Here is a 19,130-nt window from a genome sequence, read left to right on the forward strand (position 1 = left end):
TGAAGTTTTTATTAGTAAGAAATGTAATAAACTCCCCTCGGAAGCTGAGTCATCCAGCGACTGTTTCTAAAAAATCCCAAGCAGCCACTCCGGATCTAGCTCGTCAGGTGCCGGGTGAGTTGGCAGCCAACCCCACTTATTCAAAACCAGGCTAAAAGCAAAATACAGAATTTCTTTATAAAATGGAGGAAACAGTAATCTCCAGCAAGTGGGGTGTTTAAGAAAGTGAATGTGGGAAATTACCCAGGCAATGAAGATAACCCTATCATATGGTGAAAGAGATGTTCTCAAAACACATTCAGGAAAATAAAATGTGATCGATGTCTAACTTTTCTGCATGTTTTGGTCTCTGACCTTGTGTATCTGAGAACAGCCTGCCTATCAGTCCCAGAGTGATTATCTCCACGTGCCATGTGATGGAGATGTCATCAGGCTGTTACTGCAATGCCTAAATTAGTCTCTGCCAGTTGCAGATAAGATGCAGTCCCAGTTACTGGGGCATCTCCTGAGCGAATGACGAGGCCATAGCTGTCCTCTGGCTGTGGTCGCACTGACTGAAGCGGTCGCACCCCGTGCTGCTCTTTGCTGCACGTCATGGCTTCCTCCCAAAGGGCTCATCCGCCCACGAAGCTGCCCATGGGGTCATTTCTACGCTGCTTCAGTCTGCGTAGACTGGGTGAGCAGAGACCTCCTCTTTCAGGTGTCTACAATGCCTCAGTGACCGAACGGGGTTAGGGACACACACAAGAGCTGCTCTGCAGGCAGACAGGGAAACTGTTGGGATGGTAACCGAAGCAGCCAGAGCAACCAGAGCTGGAAAAAGACACCTATCCACGGCCTTAGGTGCCACGAGAGTTGGCAATGTCTGAGTTAGGCACCAGTGGAGTGGTCTCAGAAGGGTCCTAATTCCCCATCACACTGCTCCTTGAAAATTCACTTGGCGTGGATCTCTATCGGGGAGCTTTTTAAGCTTACTTTGCACTGTCAACGTGAATGCTGATAAATGTTCAAAAACACCACTCATGGATTTTGTGCTCACCCCGGAGACTGAAAGTGTTAGACGAGTTACTAGCTAAGCTGGTTTTCCATGCCCTTTTTCAGCCTCATGCTAAAAAAAAACCCCACGGAGCTGCTTGCTGCTGTACATGCCTCCTCCCTGGTCATAGGCATTTGTGATCTCTGGCGACATCAGCCTTCACAGCCACTGCACGCTGCCAGCGTGACCCTGCATGGGGAGCACACCCAGAGGACTATTTCAAGTCCAGGACTACAATCAGAGTGAAGAGCCCTTGCGATAAGTGAGAATCAGGCACAGGTGGCCAACGGAGGAGAGACTACAAACACGATTATCCAAAGCACTTTGGGGCAGAGACAACTATAAATGTGGGTGGTGAGAAGGCTTTTTGGGAGACTCCCCGTCCTCTCAGCTGTGATAAGCAGCCCTGTGTGGTCTTCTAACCAGCTGCCGATATGAAATACGACACAGCAGCCAGAGAGCACTTGAGTGCATCTGGTCTGCCTGCATGTGCTGACAGCACAGAAGAGGAATAGCCAAGCTCTTATACCTATAGTACGTGTAGATACCTGCCTGTGCAGTCAGCGTTGCTCCACCGAGAAGTGCTAAAACGTTAAGGGGCAGTGAAGAATTCATTGCAGCCACTTGCTCATGGCCTAGCAGAGCTGTGTGTTCCATTCTTATCAAAATTCAAGGAAAATTAGTCCCTCAGCTCTGTAAACTCAGCCTTGGACTGTGAGCTGAATGAGGTTACACATCAGTTCTCAGCAGCTTGCTTACAGTTTTGTTCTTCCTGTGATTTCTGCATGAAAAGCCTGGGAAATAACCCCAGCGCGTGCCCTCTCCATAATTCCAAGAACTACATCTCTAACAATCCATGTGAAGCTTATACGGAGATCTCTAATATTTTGAGCAACTCCGATTATTGAAAGAACATATGTAGGAGCGTGGACCCAAATACAAAAATCCAGAAAGCTTCCCAGCATACCACGTAGCTGCAGAGCCTCTTTCATTGGGTGAAAATTATGAAAGATTGCCATGTGATTGCTAGCACCACTCCTTGAGCTGAGAACATTTCTCTTTTAAGAAGATGTAAGGTCTTTTAATCAGGACTTACCTCCCTTTCCTACTACTCAGTGCTTTTCTGTGGCTTCTGCATAAATAGCACTTGGGTTTTCCATCAAGTTTTTCTGTTTTTCATTTCTACTAACAAACAAAACTGAAAGTTGTGAGCAACAGCAAGAAGAAGAAGGAAATACTGAACACACCAGCAGGCACACGAGCTGAGGTAAGATGAGATTTGTTTGCTTTTTCTGATTTAGATAAAAATAGTTGCAAGAAATAAAATACAACCCACTTATACTTCTTGTTACTTGCAGTAAGCTTTTTATTTGCCAGAAGCTGTGATCGTTGACTAAACTTCTCTGTGACAAAGCCAGTTTTGAGAATTTTTTTTGGCAGAAAAAAGGTGGATTTATGTAACTAAGAATGTTTTCCAGATGGAAGATAACAATGAAGTTGTGGGTTTGATTGAGTCTAGTTTTTTAACTAGATAAAAAAATATACATTTGGTTTATGGCAAACATTTAAAATAAAAGTTGTTAAATGTCAGACTTCATTTTTTTTAATTATTGTGCATGTAGGAAGGTTAATAAAATGCCATGCTTTGATGAATTCAGTATTAATTCTAAACATTACATTCTGTTACATTTACTATCAGTAACGCTGCTCCTGAAACACAGAGTGAGTACTAGAAAAAAAGCCAATGGGAACTTTAAAAAAACTTGAGAGTTTCTGTTTTTCTCAGAAGTGCAGTGGCAAATGCAAGTAATCTCCTACATGGCAGCGATATCATAACTGCCTTCCTATTTGGGTAATGAACATGAGACTGTGGTGTCTGGGGTCCTCTTCAGACGAAGGGTTATTGTGATAAATGCAGAGAGCATCTCTTTTCCTTGGCCTGTAAGAGGATCTATATATTGATCGATTAACATAGGAGAGAGCTGCATTTTGAATGAACAGCCTGATTTCCCTATTTAGATTTGTATATGCGGACATGTTCTTAAAAACAGGTTCCTTGATAGGTCCTCATGTGATAGTGAACAGAGTGTTTCAGAGCAACAAATCTGAGATCAGCAGTTTGGAAATTGAGAGCTTCGTGTTTACGCCTTTAGAGACAGTAGAGGTTTCATATTCACCCCTTTAGCAGCAGCACCCCTCCGCCACACCTCTCCAAAAGGAGCATGTCCTTCTGTCCAGGCATGGCAGAGAAATTGGTCCCACTCTCTGCTGGGATGCTGGATGGCTTGATCTCCTGCTCTTGGTTTAGCCCTCCACTAGAACTGGGGGTAGCCCAGGGCTGCTGACTGTTCCCGCTTTCCCAGTGACAGCTTTTTGACATAAAGGATGGAAGCTCTGTATTAATGTCACTACAGGAATCGGTCTCACTTCACCAGCAAGAGTCTGGGGTAATGCAGTCAAGTCAGCTGTGGTTGTTACACTGCCAGGAATCAGGAGCAAATTGTGACTGTAAGAAATGTGCTGGCTGTCCATCTAGCCCGGTATTCAATCTCTGATAGTAGCAGTAGGAGAGGCTGGTTGGAGACAACATGAGAGCCTGATAACCTGCCTGATCACCTTCCAGAGTGTTTTCCCCTTGCATTTCCACAGCTTCCTGACTGCTGTCCATAGGCACTGGGCGGTGCATCCCTACCCGGTCTTTTGTTTCCCGTTTATTGTCCTTGCCTTTGTCCCATCCTGTTTTGAGCCTGCTGATGCTGCCTGCCCTCACTGCCTGCAGTGGCAACAAGCTCCCAGCGCTGCCCGCTCCTCACTGCTTAGAGGGGCGCCCTCTCTTATCTGTTTGAAAACAGACTCCCAACAATTCTGCTGAGCACCCCACGTCCTAGTACTGCGGGACCCTATGAATAACAGTGTGCATCCACACTATCCACCACCTTCCTGACTCTGTAAACCTTGACCACATCTTTCTTCAGTCTCCTGCTATCCATACCAAGGACTCCCAGGCTTTTTAGTCCTCGCTGTGTCTCCTTGATCATTTCAATTGCCCCTCTCTGCACCTTCTCTAGTTTCATAACCTCTTTTTTGGATGTAGAGCCCAGAACTGCTCACCATGGAGATGCACGGAGGTTTCATACAAGGTTTGTTCTCCATAACCTTCTTGATGATGCCCGTCATGTTGCTGACATTTTTGGTTGCTTCTGCTGCTGCAGCTAATGCAGAAATGATTTCAGTAAATGGTCAATGACGACAATGCCAATTGCCCTTTCCTGAACGTAACAGCCATTTTCAAGTTCATATCATGTAGGCATGGTTTAGATTATTTTTCCCATCATGCATCACCTTACATTAAAATACACTAACGCTCACCTGCCACCCTTTCAGCATGACAACTTGGATAACTGTCTTCTCCAGGTTATTGATAAAGGTATTGAATAATCTGGTCTGAGTACCAAACACCAGAGGACCCCATTGCTGACTCATTAAGCGCCACACTTTGTTTCTTACCCTTCAGCCTGCTTTCAGACCACAAAAGAACATGCCTTCCAGCTCTCTGGCAACTTTGTTCCTTCAGAAACCCTTGGTGCAGAGCTTTGTTAATGGCTTTGACAAATGCAACTGTATAAATGTGTACATATAAAATGACCACTGGGCCCCCTTCATCCAACATCCTCACAGCCCTTCAGCGGGTGAGTGGGGCAGGATGTCCCTTTTCAGAAGACTCTTTCTCAGCAGCACGGTGTTTCAACAAGCGCAGCACCTTCGTTCTTCATTACAGACCCTCCACAATGTACCAGAGGTGTAAATTGGTCTCAGCAGTCAGTAGCTCCCAGCACCAAGATGACTGACTTATTGCCCTCGAGCTGACCTCTCAAGCCTTCCTTGTAGATGAGAATTGTGCTGGTGATGTGCCAGTCCCCTGGCACAGCACCTGATTGTAATGGTGTGTTACGTGCCTTGGCTGGTAGTCTCACGTTTGAGATCCTTCTGGATACTTATATGAATGCCATCTGGTCCTGATCACTTATCAGCCTCTCACTTATCTGGTTGGTTTAATATTTCCTGCACACATCTGTTGAGTGGAGCTGGCTCCTATGATCTGTTTGCTGCATCAGGCATGAATCATAGAATCATAGAATGGTTAGAGTTGGAAGGGACCTTAAAGATCATCTAGTTCCAATCCCCTGCCTTGGGCAGGGACACCTCCCACTAGACCAGGGCTCAAAGCCCCATCCAGCCTGGCCTTGAACATTTCCAGGGATGGGGCATCCACAGCTTCTCTGGGCAACCTGTTCCAGTGCCTCACCACCCCCACAGTAAAGAATTTCTTCCTGATATCTAATCTAAATCTCTCCTCCTTTAACAGTTTAAAACTGTTACTCCTCGTCCTATCACTCCACACTCTCATAGAGGCCCTCCCCATCTCTCCTGTAGACTCCCTTCAGGTTATAAGGCTGCTCTTTTCCGTGAAGCCTTCTTTTCTCCAGGCTGAACAACCCTGACTTTCTTAGCATTTTTTCGTAGGAGAGGTGCTCCAGCCCTCTGATCATCTTCATGGACCTCCTCTAGACCCATTCCAACAGGTCCATGTCCTTCCTGTGCTGAGGACTCCAGAGCTGGACACAATACTCCAGGTGGGATCTCACCAGAGCAGAGTAGAGAGAGGTACAGAATCACCTCCCTTGACCTGCTGGCCATGATTCTTTTGATGCAGCCCAGGATGCGGCTGACTTTCTGGGCTGCAAGCGCACATTGCCTGCTCATGTTGAGCTTCTCATCAACCAACACCCCGAAGTCCTTCTCCTCAGGCCTGCTCTCAAGCTATTCTATGCCCAGCCTGTATTTGTGCTTGGGATTGCCATGACCCAGGTGCAGGACCTTGCATTAGGGCTGGTTGAACTTCATGGGGTTCGCACGGGCCCACCTCTCAAGCCTGCTCAGGCCCCTCCGGATGGCATCCCTTCCCTCCAGTGTGTCGAATGCGCCACACAACTTGGTGTCATTGGCAAACTTGCTGAGGGAGCACTCAATCCCACTGTCCATGTCGCCAACAAAGATGTTTAACAGCACTGGTCCCAGTACTGACCCTTGAGGAACGCCACTCATCACTGGTTTCCACTTGGTCATCGAGGCATTGACCACAAGTCTTTGAGTGAGGCCATCCGTAAATGAAAATACCCCAACATCTTTGGTGGGGAAGAGTGAATTCACTGAGTTTCTCTCCTATGGCCTATGTCCCTAAGACATCGTTTGCCATCTAGCAGCCCTACCAATTCCCTAGCAGTCTGTCGTCTTTCAGTGGGTTTACAAAACTCACAATCGGCCTGAGCATCCTTTACTAGGTGCTTTTCATGTTTGTTTTTTTTTAACGCTGTTAGTTTCCTCTCCATATTTGATCTGCCATGATACAGGCTTTCCTGTTCTCCCCATTTGGACAAGCCTTCTGCTTTCTAAATGGTGATCTTTTTCCTGTAATAGTCTTGTCAACTGTTCTACTGATAGACACGGGGCTCAATATTTATTAAAATGTCTGTTTCTTTTGGAATGTAGACTTCTAACACAGGTTTTGTTGAATTTTCTTTTTTTTTTTTCTAAACAGCCCCGAAATTATGTAGGCTTCTTCCTTCTGGGATTGTTTCTCTGTCCCACAACACTGCTGAACCTAGCTCTACTGTGATGGCCAGTACAGGGTTCCATCCACCAGAACCTGCTTGAACTAGGACCTGCGCAGCACTAAAGATCAAATGCAGAATAGAATCTTGTGTTGTGGATTTGTTTGCAGGACAAATTATTCTAGGAATCAGGCAGTTGTTGCATATGGGCATTATATCTGCTGCAGCATCGCGTCTTTATAACGGCACCCAAAATCTCCTGCTACTGCTACCTGCTTTCAGCTTCCTACCCACACTTAACATTTTCTGATGACTGTCATCGTCATGATGAGGAGTTTGGTAGTGCATTCCTAGTGCTATATTTTTATTATTAGTGTGTGGGATGTCTGCCTAGAAGGACTCTGTAGTCCTTTTCTTTAGCCATAGTATTTTTATGTTGTTACAAGTTATATAGTCCTTCATGCACAGCGCCACTCCTCCACCTGTGCATCCTACACTATCATTACCATAAAGCTGGTAGCATGGCAACACAGGCTCCCATTGATTATCCTCTCTCCCGCAGGTCTCTCAGGTTCCCCTTGCACCAGGGTTGCTGTCTCATGCCAAGCCTTCCAGCTCCTCTGTCTCATTTTTGGCTTTGAGCATCAGTGCAGAATTTGCTGTAAGATTTGCTTTTGATCACTCACTCAAGATAGCACGTGCCAGCCGATTGGATTTGCAGGCAGTTGGATTTGCCTTCCCTAGTTATTGCAGTTGGGCTTTATTTACCTCCTGGCCTTGTCAGAGGTGCACTGGATGTGAGTCCACTGTCCTTGCAGTTCTTGTCAATCCAGCCCTCTTGCCCTCCTGTGCCTGTCAGCTCCCCTGTTGCTTCTAATTGAATACTCCTCTGCAAACCTTTCAGTCTGCAGTGCTGGCAGCCTGGATCCACTCTGGGTATGGTGCAGTCTCTCATTTCTGTATCGCTTGCCTTTATCCCAAAAGATCCCTCAGTTCCTTACATACCTAGATTTCTCCTCTCTGCTGCCTCATCCATGCACTGAAGCACTTGGTCCGACCTGACCTTCTCTCTTGCCCTGTAGCTGAGCCCCAAAGATCCCACCTTCCTCCCTAATGCCCACAATAACCACACTGGTGACCCAATGACCACAGCCACCACCGGCTCCTCTCCTGCATCCCCAAGCAATCTGCACAGACTTCTCATCAGGTCTGCTTCCTCGGTGGACCTGCTTCTGTCCTGCTCCTGCTGAGCCACTCTTGCCTCAAGAGAGCCAGCCTCGTCCCTCCCTGTCCCCAGCCCCTTGCTGTGCACACACATGCACAAAATCTGCCCCAGGCAGGCGGCCGCCATACACGTCACATGCTGGGCAGTTTGTGGGGTAGCCCCCACTTTGCTGCTAGACCACTACCTGCAGCCTGAGCTTAAAATCTGGTAGTTTTAGGGCACTTTTATTAGTTTAGTATCTCCTCCAATTAAACAAATCTTCTCTTACTTTTGCTCTATCAGTTCCCCCCCTGGATTGCGCATCCATTCATTTCTTGAGGGTATTAGATTCACCTTAGGCAAGGAATGTCTTTCTGTTATCCCCTTCCCTTAAATCACACTCAAGCCAGGCTAAGATAAAAGGTAAAATATCTATTCATAACACATATACGTAATTTATAATATATGTAATTTGTAATAAAAGGTAAGTATTTATTCATAAAATCCATACTAATTAAGCTGTAAATGTTTCTGAAAGATTTCACAAAGGTAAAGAAAAGAAAAAACCCCACCAAAACTCTATGTCTAATCTACTTATGCAGCAGTTATTTCAGAAAAGCCTCCTTTTTTCTTGCTCAGCTGATGTGCTCTCTCTCTCCTGCCAGTGTGGTTGTCAGAGCCTCAGGGCATGTGTCAGCTGCTTCTACTCGATAGCTTCCATCAAGGAAACTCATACATAGAAAAAAATCTCCTGAGTTTCCATCAGAGAAGTCTTGCAGTACCACTTAGGAGAGATTCCCATTTCAGATTGTCCCTTTCTCTCCTCTTTTTTCTCAGAGAGCTATTGGATCTTACTGCCAATCTCCCTTCTGAAGTCTTTTGTGGGACCCTATAGGTCCAGTCTCTCACCCAAAACCCAACCTGTTTTTGATCCAGGAGACTGTCTGGACACTCTTGCTGAAAACAAAGTTTATTGCCTGTCCTTAGATATGCCATTCTTTCTGTTTGTCTGTAAGCCATTTTCTCACTTTAGCTGGCTAACAAACAGCTCTTGGCTTCAAGGAGAGGTAAAATTCTCTCCTTCTTGGTGGTTGCTTGAGATAGTCCTGTGTGAAATATATATTTCACTGCACCTTCCTTTCTACATCCATCTGTGTGTTAAAACACAGCTAATAGGAGCATCTACCTATGACAATCGCACAGGTTGTTCCTGCCTCAACTGAGGGAAGGCACTATGGTGGTTAACAGCTTTCGGGTGGCTGGTCTCCAGCCTTTTTCTCTTAGACATCCCATTACAGCTTGATCATTTTGTTCGGATAATTTGGAGAGGAGTCTGAGCATTGGCTTTCTTGCCAGGCCCATGGATGCTGAGTTTTCTCAATTACACGTGCACATCTAGTTTCCTAAAGGTCTCTAGCTGTCAGGAGAAATGTGGAGGACAAAATAGCTTTAGTGGCAGTTATTAGCTTGATAACCTCATGTGAAGAGCCTGAGCAAAGTGCCTCAGCCTCTGTGCTCGTAGTGTTCTCCCTAGGGTTCAGGGACCCAAGGGTTCTCATCAACTGAATTTCCATTGCCCCAATCCTGTCCTTCAGCAGATAACGTAGGGCCACAAACCATCACTTATGGTGCTCAGCAGGGCTTTCAATTTGCCCAGGCTCCAAGTTCTTTGTCCTCGTTTGACTCCTCTAACGCACAGGTTTCACAGAGGAGTGTTTGGTGGAAGGAATGCTTCAACAGGCATTGGTATTTTCTTGTGGTTTATGGTTTCTAAAGGCAAGGATGATTGGGCCATAGCAAAACACAGCCAAAAGCGCTCTTCTCTTTGCAGTACCTTAGGCTGCCATGTTTCTCTGCAAAATGGGGAGATCAGCTTCAATCCGGAGAAAAGCTGGTTCTTGATCCCATGCAGAAAACTTACATGTCAGACAGTCGCTTTGTACAGAAAACCAAAGCCTCCTCAGATTGCAAAAGACTTAATGTTAGGAAGTATACCTTGTCTCTCCCCTCCACGAGGGAAGAGGATCTCAAACAAGGAGGAGATTTCCTATAGGAACACACTTTTACTGAGTCTGGGGCTTTGCTGAACCTTGAGTTTGCCCGCTGCCAGTCTGCAGTGCTCCTAAGCTCAATAGGTAGTATTCTCTTTATTTTTTACAGCGATAATTTCAGCCACTGCAGGGATGGGTATGACATCAATGTGAGCAAATGTCCCCCTTCCCCAAGCCACCACGCTCCCATGTCTTAGCAGGGGGGCAGAAATCCTGCTCCTTGGGAACACAGCCTGGGAATCACGCTTCCCACGTTCCCTGTCACCGTGGGGCTCAATAAAAGGCAACTGCTGGGGCACATCTTGTTGCTATATTAAGGGATCCAGATGGACTCTGAGACACCGCCCTGAAGATACCATGGGCTGCTGTGAACATAGCTCAGGCTCCCACACCGTGGCTTGTGTTTGCAAATTAGTTCACGTTTACAGCACACTGGGAATACTGCACTGGGTAACTGCAAGTCCAGAGCACCCGAATCTAGAGCCTACATTTCCTCCTAGGGAGATGGCACCTGTGTGAGTGAATTATTTGCAAATCATGAAGCCAGTGAGGTCCAGAATAAGAGATAAGATGCAGTCACATACCGTCGACTCATTATTATTCTCACTGGGGCAAATTAAAAGCTTCTTTTTTGTGCATCTAGAAATGCCATGTAGTTCTGGGGTTTAGGCTAGAATCTTCCATGCTCCATCTCTAGAATATGTTGGCAGAGAGGGAATTGCTAGCCACTATTAGACAAGCAACAATACTGAAACCTTCCTTTCAAAATGCTACTAGCTGCAGGTCAGCTGAGAGAAGAAATCGGGAGTTCAGCAAGGAAATAGAAACTAATGAGAAAAAAAATATTATTTAGAGTGTTTTAGTGATGAGTGGTTTTGATTTGATTGAATTATAGCCTCATAGGAGGAAAAATGTCACTCTCTGTGAACACAGCCCATTTTCTCACGGGCCATTTCCATTAGGGCTGCAAACGTGGGCTGCCCTGGAAGCTGCAGTGCGTGTAGACAACTGCCTGATGCAGAGCAGTTGAGCACAAAAAAACTTGAGAAAGTGGTAAATGAAGCAAAGGCCCAAGAAAAAGAGACAGAAAGCCATCAGAAACTTAAAGGGAAGGAGAAATACAGTGTAAGGAGGAAGGAGTCAAAAAAGGAATTATGCATAATTAGCACAGTATTTATGCAGTGTTTAAGGTCAAAACATCCTTAATTTGTAGGTTCTGAGGTATATCAATATAACTCTGGTATTGCTCAGGAAAGTTCAGTGACACGCTGCCAACAGTAGCCAATGTACCAGAAAAATTTCACCAGTTCCAGTCGGCAAACTCATTTCTTTTGGCTTTTCATCCTAATTTGAAATGCAGACTTACCAGTGGAGAGTGATTTCTTTTGTGATCAGGTTTTGATATTCCCATGGTAGGTAACTGGGGCTCAAAACTTCCCTGCTACAAAACGGCTGACAGTAAGTTGACTTGTTTTGCACAGCGAAGATCAGAGAATTACCATTAAAACGTACACATAGCACTCATCTTTAAAAGGTATCACTTTCATAGATGGAGACAACAATCAGCTGCTGTAATACAGAAACTGTTTAGAGATTATTTGGGGCTTTATGCCTTGAGATGTGATGTGTATCTACTGGGACATCACAAGCAATTACTCATTAACGAATCTTTACTTTCCGCTGCCCTCTGCATCTTGCAATTTCTGCCCTCAGCAAAATAGTCTCCAATTGCTGAACTCCCTGCCCGGCCTGCAACTCAGCACTCAAACCACTTCTTTTTACTTTGGCAGAAAGACGGAGAGCCTGGCTCCAGACTATGAACATTTCCGAGATGGCGCCAGGTGCCAACTTCACTAACAGCTCCTTCAAATGTTCGATTGACAGCTTCAAGCAAGCCATTTATCCCATTGTGTATCTCTCTGTCTTCTTCCTGGGTGCTGTTGGAAATGGCCTCTCCATTTATGTTTTCTTCCAGCCTTCGCAGAGGAAGACCTCAGTAAACATTTACATGCAGAACTTGGCTGTTTCGGATCTCATGTTTGTGAGCACTTTGCCCTTTCGGGCCACCTATTTCCTGCTGGGGTCACATTGGGTTTTTGGTGATATCGTCTGCAGGATCATGACTTACACCTTGTACGTGAACATGTACTGCAGCATTTATTTTCTCACCGTGCTCAGCGTGGTTCGTTTCATAGCCATCGTCTACCCATTCAGGAGCTGGAAAGTAACCAACATGAGGTATGCCAAGGTAATATGCGCGGCCATATGGGTCTTCGTGCTGGCAGCCTCCAGCCCTCTGTTATGCAAGGAGATCGCTGGGTACAGAGACCCAGACAAGTGCTTGGATCTCCACCCCTCCAACACGCACAGGCTCCTGATGATGAACAGCTTTGTCCTCGTCGTGGGCTTCATTCTGCCGTTTTGCACAATTATTGTCTGCTACGTCTTTGCAATCAAAGCGTTGCTCAAGTCCAGGACTCCGCAGCACAAGAAGGCGGTCTGTCACAAGAAGGCACTGTCAGCCATCGTCATCACTCTCATCCTCTTCCTCCTCTGTTTCCTGCCGTATCACGTACTGCGAACTGTCCACCTGATGCACAGCAGCTGCAGCCAGGCCAACGTGCCCGTGCACAAGGCGCTGGTGGTCACTCTCTGCCTTGCTGCCATGAACAGCTGCCTCGATCCCGTCCTCTATTACTTCGCTGCTGAAAATTTCAAAGCCAGAATCAGAAGTTTGTACCGCAGGTAGCTGAGGCAGAACTGCAAAATGATATATATATGGTGGCGACGGGACATCTAGACTGGGTTCCTACTGTTCAACGGCAGAGGCTGTGTGGTCTAAGCCAGCCTGCAGCCATGCCGCTCAGTGCCAGGAATCTCTAGAGCAAAAGTGTCTTGGAAAGAGGTTGTTGGGGATGGCCAAAGCTGAGGCAGGATGATCAGAGATCAGGTGCCTGGGTGCCGTCTTTGGTCCTCTTCTATTTAGCAGTGTAGATATACCACTAGTGTTCATCCTCCCCAGGACAAGGGATTGAAAGGGATCTACCTTGCTATTAGAGTCCATTTATTTCACTTCACAATACTCAACGAGCGGCTTGAAGGGAAACTGCTCCCCTGACCACCTCACTGTCTGCGGCTGAACCTCTCTGTGCCCCATTTCCCTGTGTGTGCAGAGGCGTGTGGTTCAGACGCTGTGATACCCAACAGCTTCATAGCACCCCGTCAGCTCCCTTTGCAAACACTGGCCAAAGGTCTGCACGTAACAGAAATGTAAAGCATCACTGATACTTTCTGCTGAGGCTGACTTACAAAGCGGACAGAGAGCCAAACAGGACCCGGCACCGGCTCAGGCTGCTCAGAAGCCATTAACAACATTTCTAAATTTTCCACTCTGAGGCAGCCACTGAGGTATTTTTGCTTAACGTTTCACTGATTGTCAAATGAGATAATGATTTCAAGTAAGCGGCGTCGGCATGGAGGGCTATGAGTAAGATGACTGCTGGCAGCGAGGGCAGGATGCGGGACCACGTAGCATCCTGCAGCTCTTCGCGTGTGCGCCGACTCCTTCGAGGTCATTGCAGCACTTGTTTTTACACTCAGTTCTGAAAGCCAAGGTTAGGCAGCTCAGATCCCATGCAGGGATCAAAAGACAAACTTTTAAAATTATTTTCTCCAAATGGGGAGCTCGGGAGCTGTTTCCTCGGCGCAGGTAAACCAGTCTGACAGCAACCTGCTGCCAAAGGCATCCCTAATCCCTCACCTCCTGCCTGCTCCGAGGAGGAAACTGGTCCCTTTTTTTCATAGGATTAAGTTCCAGTTGTTTTGAACTCCCTGCCATCAAACGCGGGGAAGCACTAAGCCAGGAACAGGAGGAAAGACGGGCAGCAGAGGAGGAGGAGGGCTGTTTTAGAAAGCAACGGGGAGCTACACCTATGTGTTCTTTGGAAAACCTCACCAAATGGCTGCCTACATTTTTAAGTCCCTGAATATTTTCCAAAATATATTTCCTAGAAATCAGACCTCTTGCAGTTAAGTGAAAACAGGCTCCAAATTCAGTTTGACCACATTGAGATTTAGTTTTTAATTACCTCATTTTTGAATTAAAAGAAGACAAGAAGTTTTGTCATGTTTTGCAGGAAAACAGCCCGTCTCGCATGAAAACAAGCAAAAATGCTGAAAGCCCCCCTGTGAAATCCACCCCAAAGGAAGGTTTCTGTCAGTGAGATGCTTCCTCAATGCTCTGAACTTTTTTTGGAGAAAGCACTCTATAAATTGAATGTTATTGCTCCCAAACAAAAATAACTGCAGCTAGCTATTTTCAGCTCTGTCTGAAATATGCAGAAAACAAATCATTGCTGGTCAGGTGGAAACGTACTTGGTAAATCACTGGGAAAGTCACTTTTTTCTTGGCTATCTAGGGGTTATGTTCAATTGCAGAGCCTTTCTATTTCAGTCACTTTATGCTGCCTTTGACGCAAGCACAGAGTTTTATCATAAGTCTTCGCTAAAGTTCATGCTCCAAATCCTTATTTCAGTAACTCAGCGGCATACCTGAGAGCTGACCTAAGGATGCCATGTGAACTCCTGCAGTGCTTGGTCCCATGTTATTGAAGGAAAAGGGAATGTTACCACTGGTTCGCAATGGAATGGGATCGAGATGCTAGCCTGTGCAGAGGGATAGTGGACAAATAATTGGAAGGAAGGGGGCATACTCTTTTTCCGCAGTATTTCCCTTTCAGGAGTAGACCTCAGCAGGGACAAGTGACAATCTTGGAGCCTCTGACGAGATACCGTACACCTTAAATGCTACAAGGGAACGGGAAAAAATTTGCCACACTCTAATCTCACTAACATGTTTTTGTCTGTATCCATTCAAATGCACCCTATTACCAGGTAATTTTGCATCTTGATAATATATGTATCTCACTTAAGAGGTCACTTTTTTTTATTTTTTATTGACCGTGCTATAACTTTGTTAGCAATTGAATTAACTGTCAAACCTGTGTTTTAATAAACTAGATTTACTAGTTGCTGAAGATATGTTTTTTATTGATTGCACAGCTAACAAGGAATCTCCTCAGAGCGCAGGGGGAGAAAGACCAAGAAACAGATATTGAGTTTCTGTAAGTGGGCCGTCATTTCATGAGACAGAAATGTCTTTGGAGGTGGGAGAGCGTTCTACTGCTGCCTTTGCTTCACCAGCAAAATAGTGGGGATCATCAGCCAAAATCTGGGGTGCAGATAAAATAACAGATTTTTTTTTAATTATGATTTACTTGCAAAAGGATTCAAGACCATCCCTGTCAGGGATCCATACATGCAGCTTTAACAACACTTGCATAGCATGTCACGTTCCCATTTACTGCCATTTCTCCATTTGGTAGTCTTGCATGTTTCTTCTCACGCAGCTGAAGGACAAGGTTCTTCGCTGTGGAATTATCATGGTAAAAAATATAATAAAAAAAAGACACCCTACGTATTCTGAAAAATGAAGCTCCTGACAGTTAAATTACTAGCAATGCCTCTAGGTACCTCAGGGGACCACCTACCACTTAAAAAGTATTTTGATATGTTTCCTCAATTTTCCAGGAGACAAAATCTAAGAATAGCTGTGTGCATGGAAAGTTAAAGCAACAGTAAACTTTTGGGTTTGAAGGAGACATAAGAACAGCAGAGTAAGTCTTTAAGTGACTGGTACCCCTGAGCGACAGCAAATGTTCTAGCTTCATATGCATGTTTTCTTCTCATTCAGGGAAACGCTGGTATTTCTAGACAAAGGCAATTTTTCAGTTCAAAGCTACACCAGAGACATAGATTTTACAAAGTACTCTCACGGAAGCCTGAATGACTCGGCCTCAGCACAAGGAAATCCCACTCTTCACATTTGCTTTTTAGCCCTGGTTTGGGCCCACATGTGGCTATGTTTGCCTGACGGAGTGATGTCGCAGCAGCAGGGGAACATCACATTTTAACTTAACCAATGCATTATCCCATTCATTTTCATGATATATCCTCTGCTTTCCTCAACATACATCCTGTTACCATAGCTTATGTTTTGCTTTAGCTCCTAAGAGTGTCTGGAGAAAGGGGTGCACATTTTGCTGCTGAGTATCTCCTTCTGAGGTACACATTCTTCTATGCTTCGACAGCATGTTGTGCTGGCAGCAGAGCAGGCATCGGACTTTTCCTCCCTGTCTTAGGGCTGTTGGTGCTTCTTTTGATCTTTTGGGATGGGCAAGATAGAAATGACCTGCTGCCCCTCTAGCTGATGGCAGCGGAAATGAGATCCATCCAAAATAACCAAGTGTAATCGCAGTTAGGAATCAGATGCTGTTTCGATAGTAACACTATCCCTGGGCTAATGGTTTGATTTCCTGCATCCATATCTGAGCCAGTTTAAATGACAGCCTGTTTAAAAGACAGTGTAAATGAAGTGCAAGTGCAGATTCCCTGAGAGAGTTCAGTATTGTTCAAGGATCTTCAGCTTTCCGGCCAGCGCCGACTGTGACTGTCGTCGCGTGGCTATGCAGTCCTGTACCCCTCACACAGTTGTGCTGTGTATATACAAGAATCTTTCTAGACATCTGCAAAGACAAACAATATATTTAATTGCATGCAGCTGACGTTATGTAGTTACATCTCTTCATCCACCAGTCAACAGCTTAAGGAGGCCAAAGAAATTAAATAGCTTCCTTTGTCCCAAAATCCCTTTTCACCTTTCAGAAAAACTGGCCAGATTTCCACCACTGCTTCCCCTCCTTTTCATTTTACAGCTGAAAGGATAAAGCTGCCTAACACAGGGGCCAAAGCCTGGCCACTCAAGTCACATTGCTGCTCACAGGAGAAAAATTTGAGCCTTTATTTCTGAAGCTGAGAAATAAAGCTTTGGACCTTGGTCCACCACCCGTATTCCCTCATGTAGGGCTTGAAAGCTATCGTGGTTTCACCCCAGACAGCAACTAGGACCACGCAGCTCCTTGCTCACCCCCTAGTTTGGATGAGGGAGAGAATTGGAAGACTAAAAGTGAGAAAAAACTCATGGCTTGATATAAGGACAGTTTAATAGGTAGAGCAAAAGCTGCGCAGGCAAGCAAAGCAAATCAAGGAATTCATTCACTGCTTCCCATCGGCAGGCAGGTGTTCAACCACCTCCAGGAAAGCAGGGTTCCATCACATGTAACGGTTACTTGGGAAGACAAACTCCATAATTCTGAACGTCCCTCCCTTCCCTTCCTTCTTCTTCCCCCGACTTTATATACTGAGCACAACACCATATAGTATGGAATATCCCTTTGGTCAGCTGGCGTCAGCTGTCCCACCTGTGTCTGGTCCCAGCGTTTTGTGCACTCCCAGCCTACTCGCTGGCAGGGTGATGTGAGGAGCAGAAGAGACCTTGACTGCTTAGCAATAACCAAAACCACCAGTGTGCTATCAACACTACTTCACTAGTCTTATCCCAAATCCAAAACAGCACTGCACCATCTGCTAGCAAGAAAGTTAACTCCATCCCAGCTGAAACCATGACAAATGCTCAGAGTAGCACCTGGCACGTTTGCTCCTCACATTTGCTGTCTGCATTTCTAGATGTCGAGATGCTGAGCCTGTTATCTGTTGGATGATATGTCATCTTCTGAGGAGCCGTGGTAGATGCAACTGGGGATGATTCACTCAGAATAGAGCTGTGTTTCATAACATACAAAATTCTGGGGAAAGAAATCCCAGAAGAGGGGATCTGCACTCCGTGCAGATGTTTCTTACATTGTTGGCAGCTTTCAATTCTGGAGGCAGGGAGCCTGACTGTCTCCAGCAGGCCAGCTCCAAGCCCATTCTGAGGTCCAGCCCCAGAAGCCCTCCATGGCAGAGAAATCCCTGCTTGCTCTTGGTTTCTCCTTGCAACTAGTGTCTCACCAGAGTTTCGGGATGTTTAAGGGTGCTTTGCTCATTGCTGAGGTACTGCTTGCATGCTGCAAGTTAGCTTTTTTTTTTTTTCTTGGCGACTACAAGGACAAACAATCCAGAAAGAGTGAGAAAAATAATCCAGCCCAAGAGCCATCATACATCTTCTGAAGGCCTTTATTCCTGCAGCTGGAGCAGTGTTTTCTGGTGGCCCCTCACCACTAAAAGAAAAAATATAAACCCAGATCAGGAATGTGAGTGCGCTCTGAAAAACAGTGCTCTCAGAATGGTGAGGGGTTTTGTGGTTTTTTTTCTTTTCTTAATTTTGAATCTCACTGAACCTAACTATTGAAGACATTGAAGCATGAAGAATTCCCCTTATAAAGCCGCTGGTGGCAGCACAGGCACACCTGGAAGTGGAGGTGGTGTGTGGAGGACGCAGCTCAGTGCTGCTACACCAGCCTTTCACAGGCACACACTCACTTGGGCAGTCTGTGCACCCGGGTAGGAGCATGCTGTCTGGCCATCCATGTTCGTGGACCTTCCTGTTCCCTGGGCACATTTCAGCTACACCTGACTCCATGCCAACACAAACACAGCCTGTGCATCGGCCCTTCCCACACCTTTGTGTGCTGGTTGCCATGGAAAAGAAAACAGTGTGCAGAGACCAGGTGGGAAGAACATTCTCCAGCAGACCACCAACCTGCATGACAAAGGGAGCACACCCACATGGTGTGTCTGGCCATACCACCACCTTCACAGAGTTGTTAGTACCCGGTACAATTCAAGACTGGCCCCTTCCCAGTTCCTTTCCCTTCAAGTTTCCGATTGCACTAAGGTAGTGATTTACACTTGACCTAGCTGGGCTTTGTAGATGAATGTTGCCCTGGGAAGCGTAAGAATGGATGAGCAGATGGCCCAGTCGGGGATGGCATAGGAGAACATGTTGCCCCATTCTCAGAGGAATGGGACATTCAAGCCAATGCTTAAAGAGAAAGAAGCCGATGTCCACCTGCAGATGCTTCTCCAGGGTCTCTCATTTTCCCATTTACTTTCAGGGTCATCGCAGCTCAAATAGCAGCCTGTGTTCTCAGAGGGAGAATCTACCTACATGCTTGCAAGGAGCAAGATGAGCTCAAAGCCTACCGATATGGTCTGTGGTGCCTCAATTTTCTGACCATCTGCCTGTCCTATCTTTCTGGAGGAATCCTGAAGACCTGACTCAAAATCAGCAAAGCTCAGCAGCACACAAGGACAGGACACGGGCAGCCTGGCAATGGGGAGAAGAAGGTGTTCCTTGGGTTGTGCTATGGGAGGAGATAAATATGGAC

The 19,130-nt window shown here is 45.9% G+C and overlaps 1 protein-coding gene across 1 annotated transcript; it reads left to right on the plus strand.

The window, feature by feature from the left end:
• Positions 1-2,103: 2,103 nt before the first annotated feature.
• On the plus strand, positions 2,104-14,937 carry CYSLTR2 (cysteinyl leukotriene receptor 2). The gene is made up of 2 exons (XM_074565805.1): positions 2,104-2,303; positions 11,694-14,937. Exon 2 carries the CDS (start codon positions 11,720-11,722, stop codon positions 12,650-12,652), a length of 933 nt encoding a protein of 310 aa, XP_074421906.1. The 5' UTR covers positions 2,104-2,303; positions 11,694-11,719; the 3' UTR covers positions 12,653-14,937.
• The last annotated feature ends 4,193 nt before the right edge of the window (positions 14,938-19,130 follow it).

Source organism: Larus michahellis, chromosome 1, assembly GCF_964199755.1.
Source record: "Larus michahellis chromosome 1, bLarMic1.1, whole genome shotgun sequence".
Taxonomy (NCBI): domain Eukaryota; kingdom Metazoa; phylum Chordata; class Aves; order Charadriiformes; family Laridae; genus Larus; species Larus michahellis.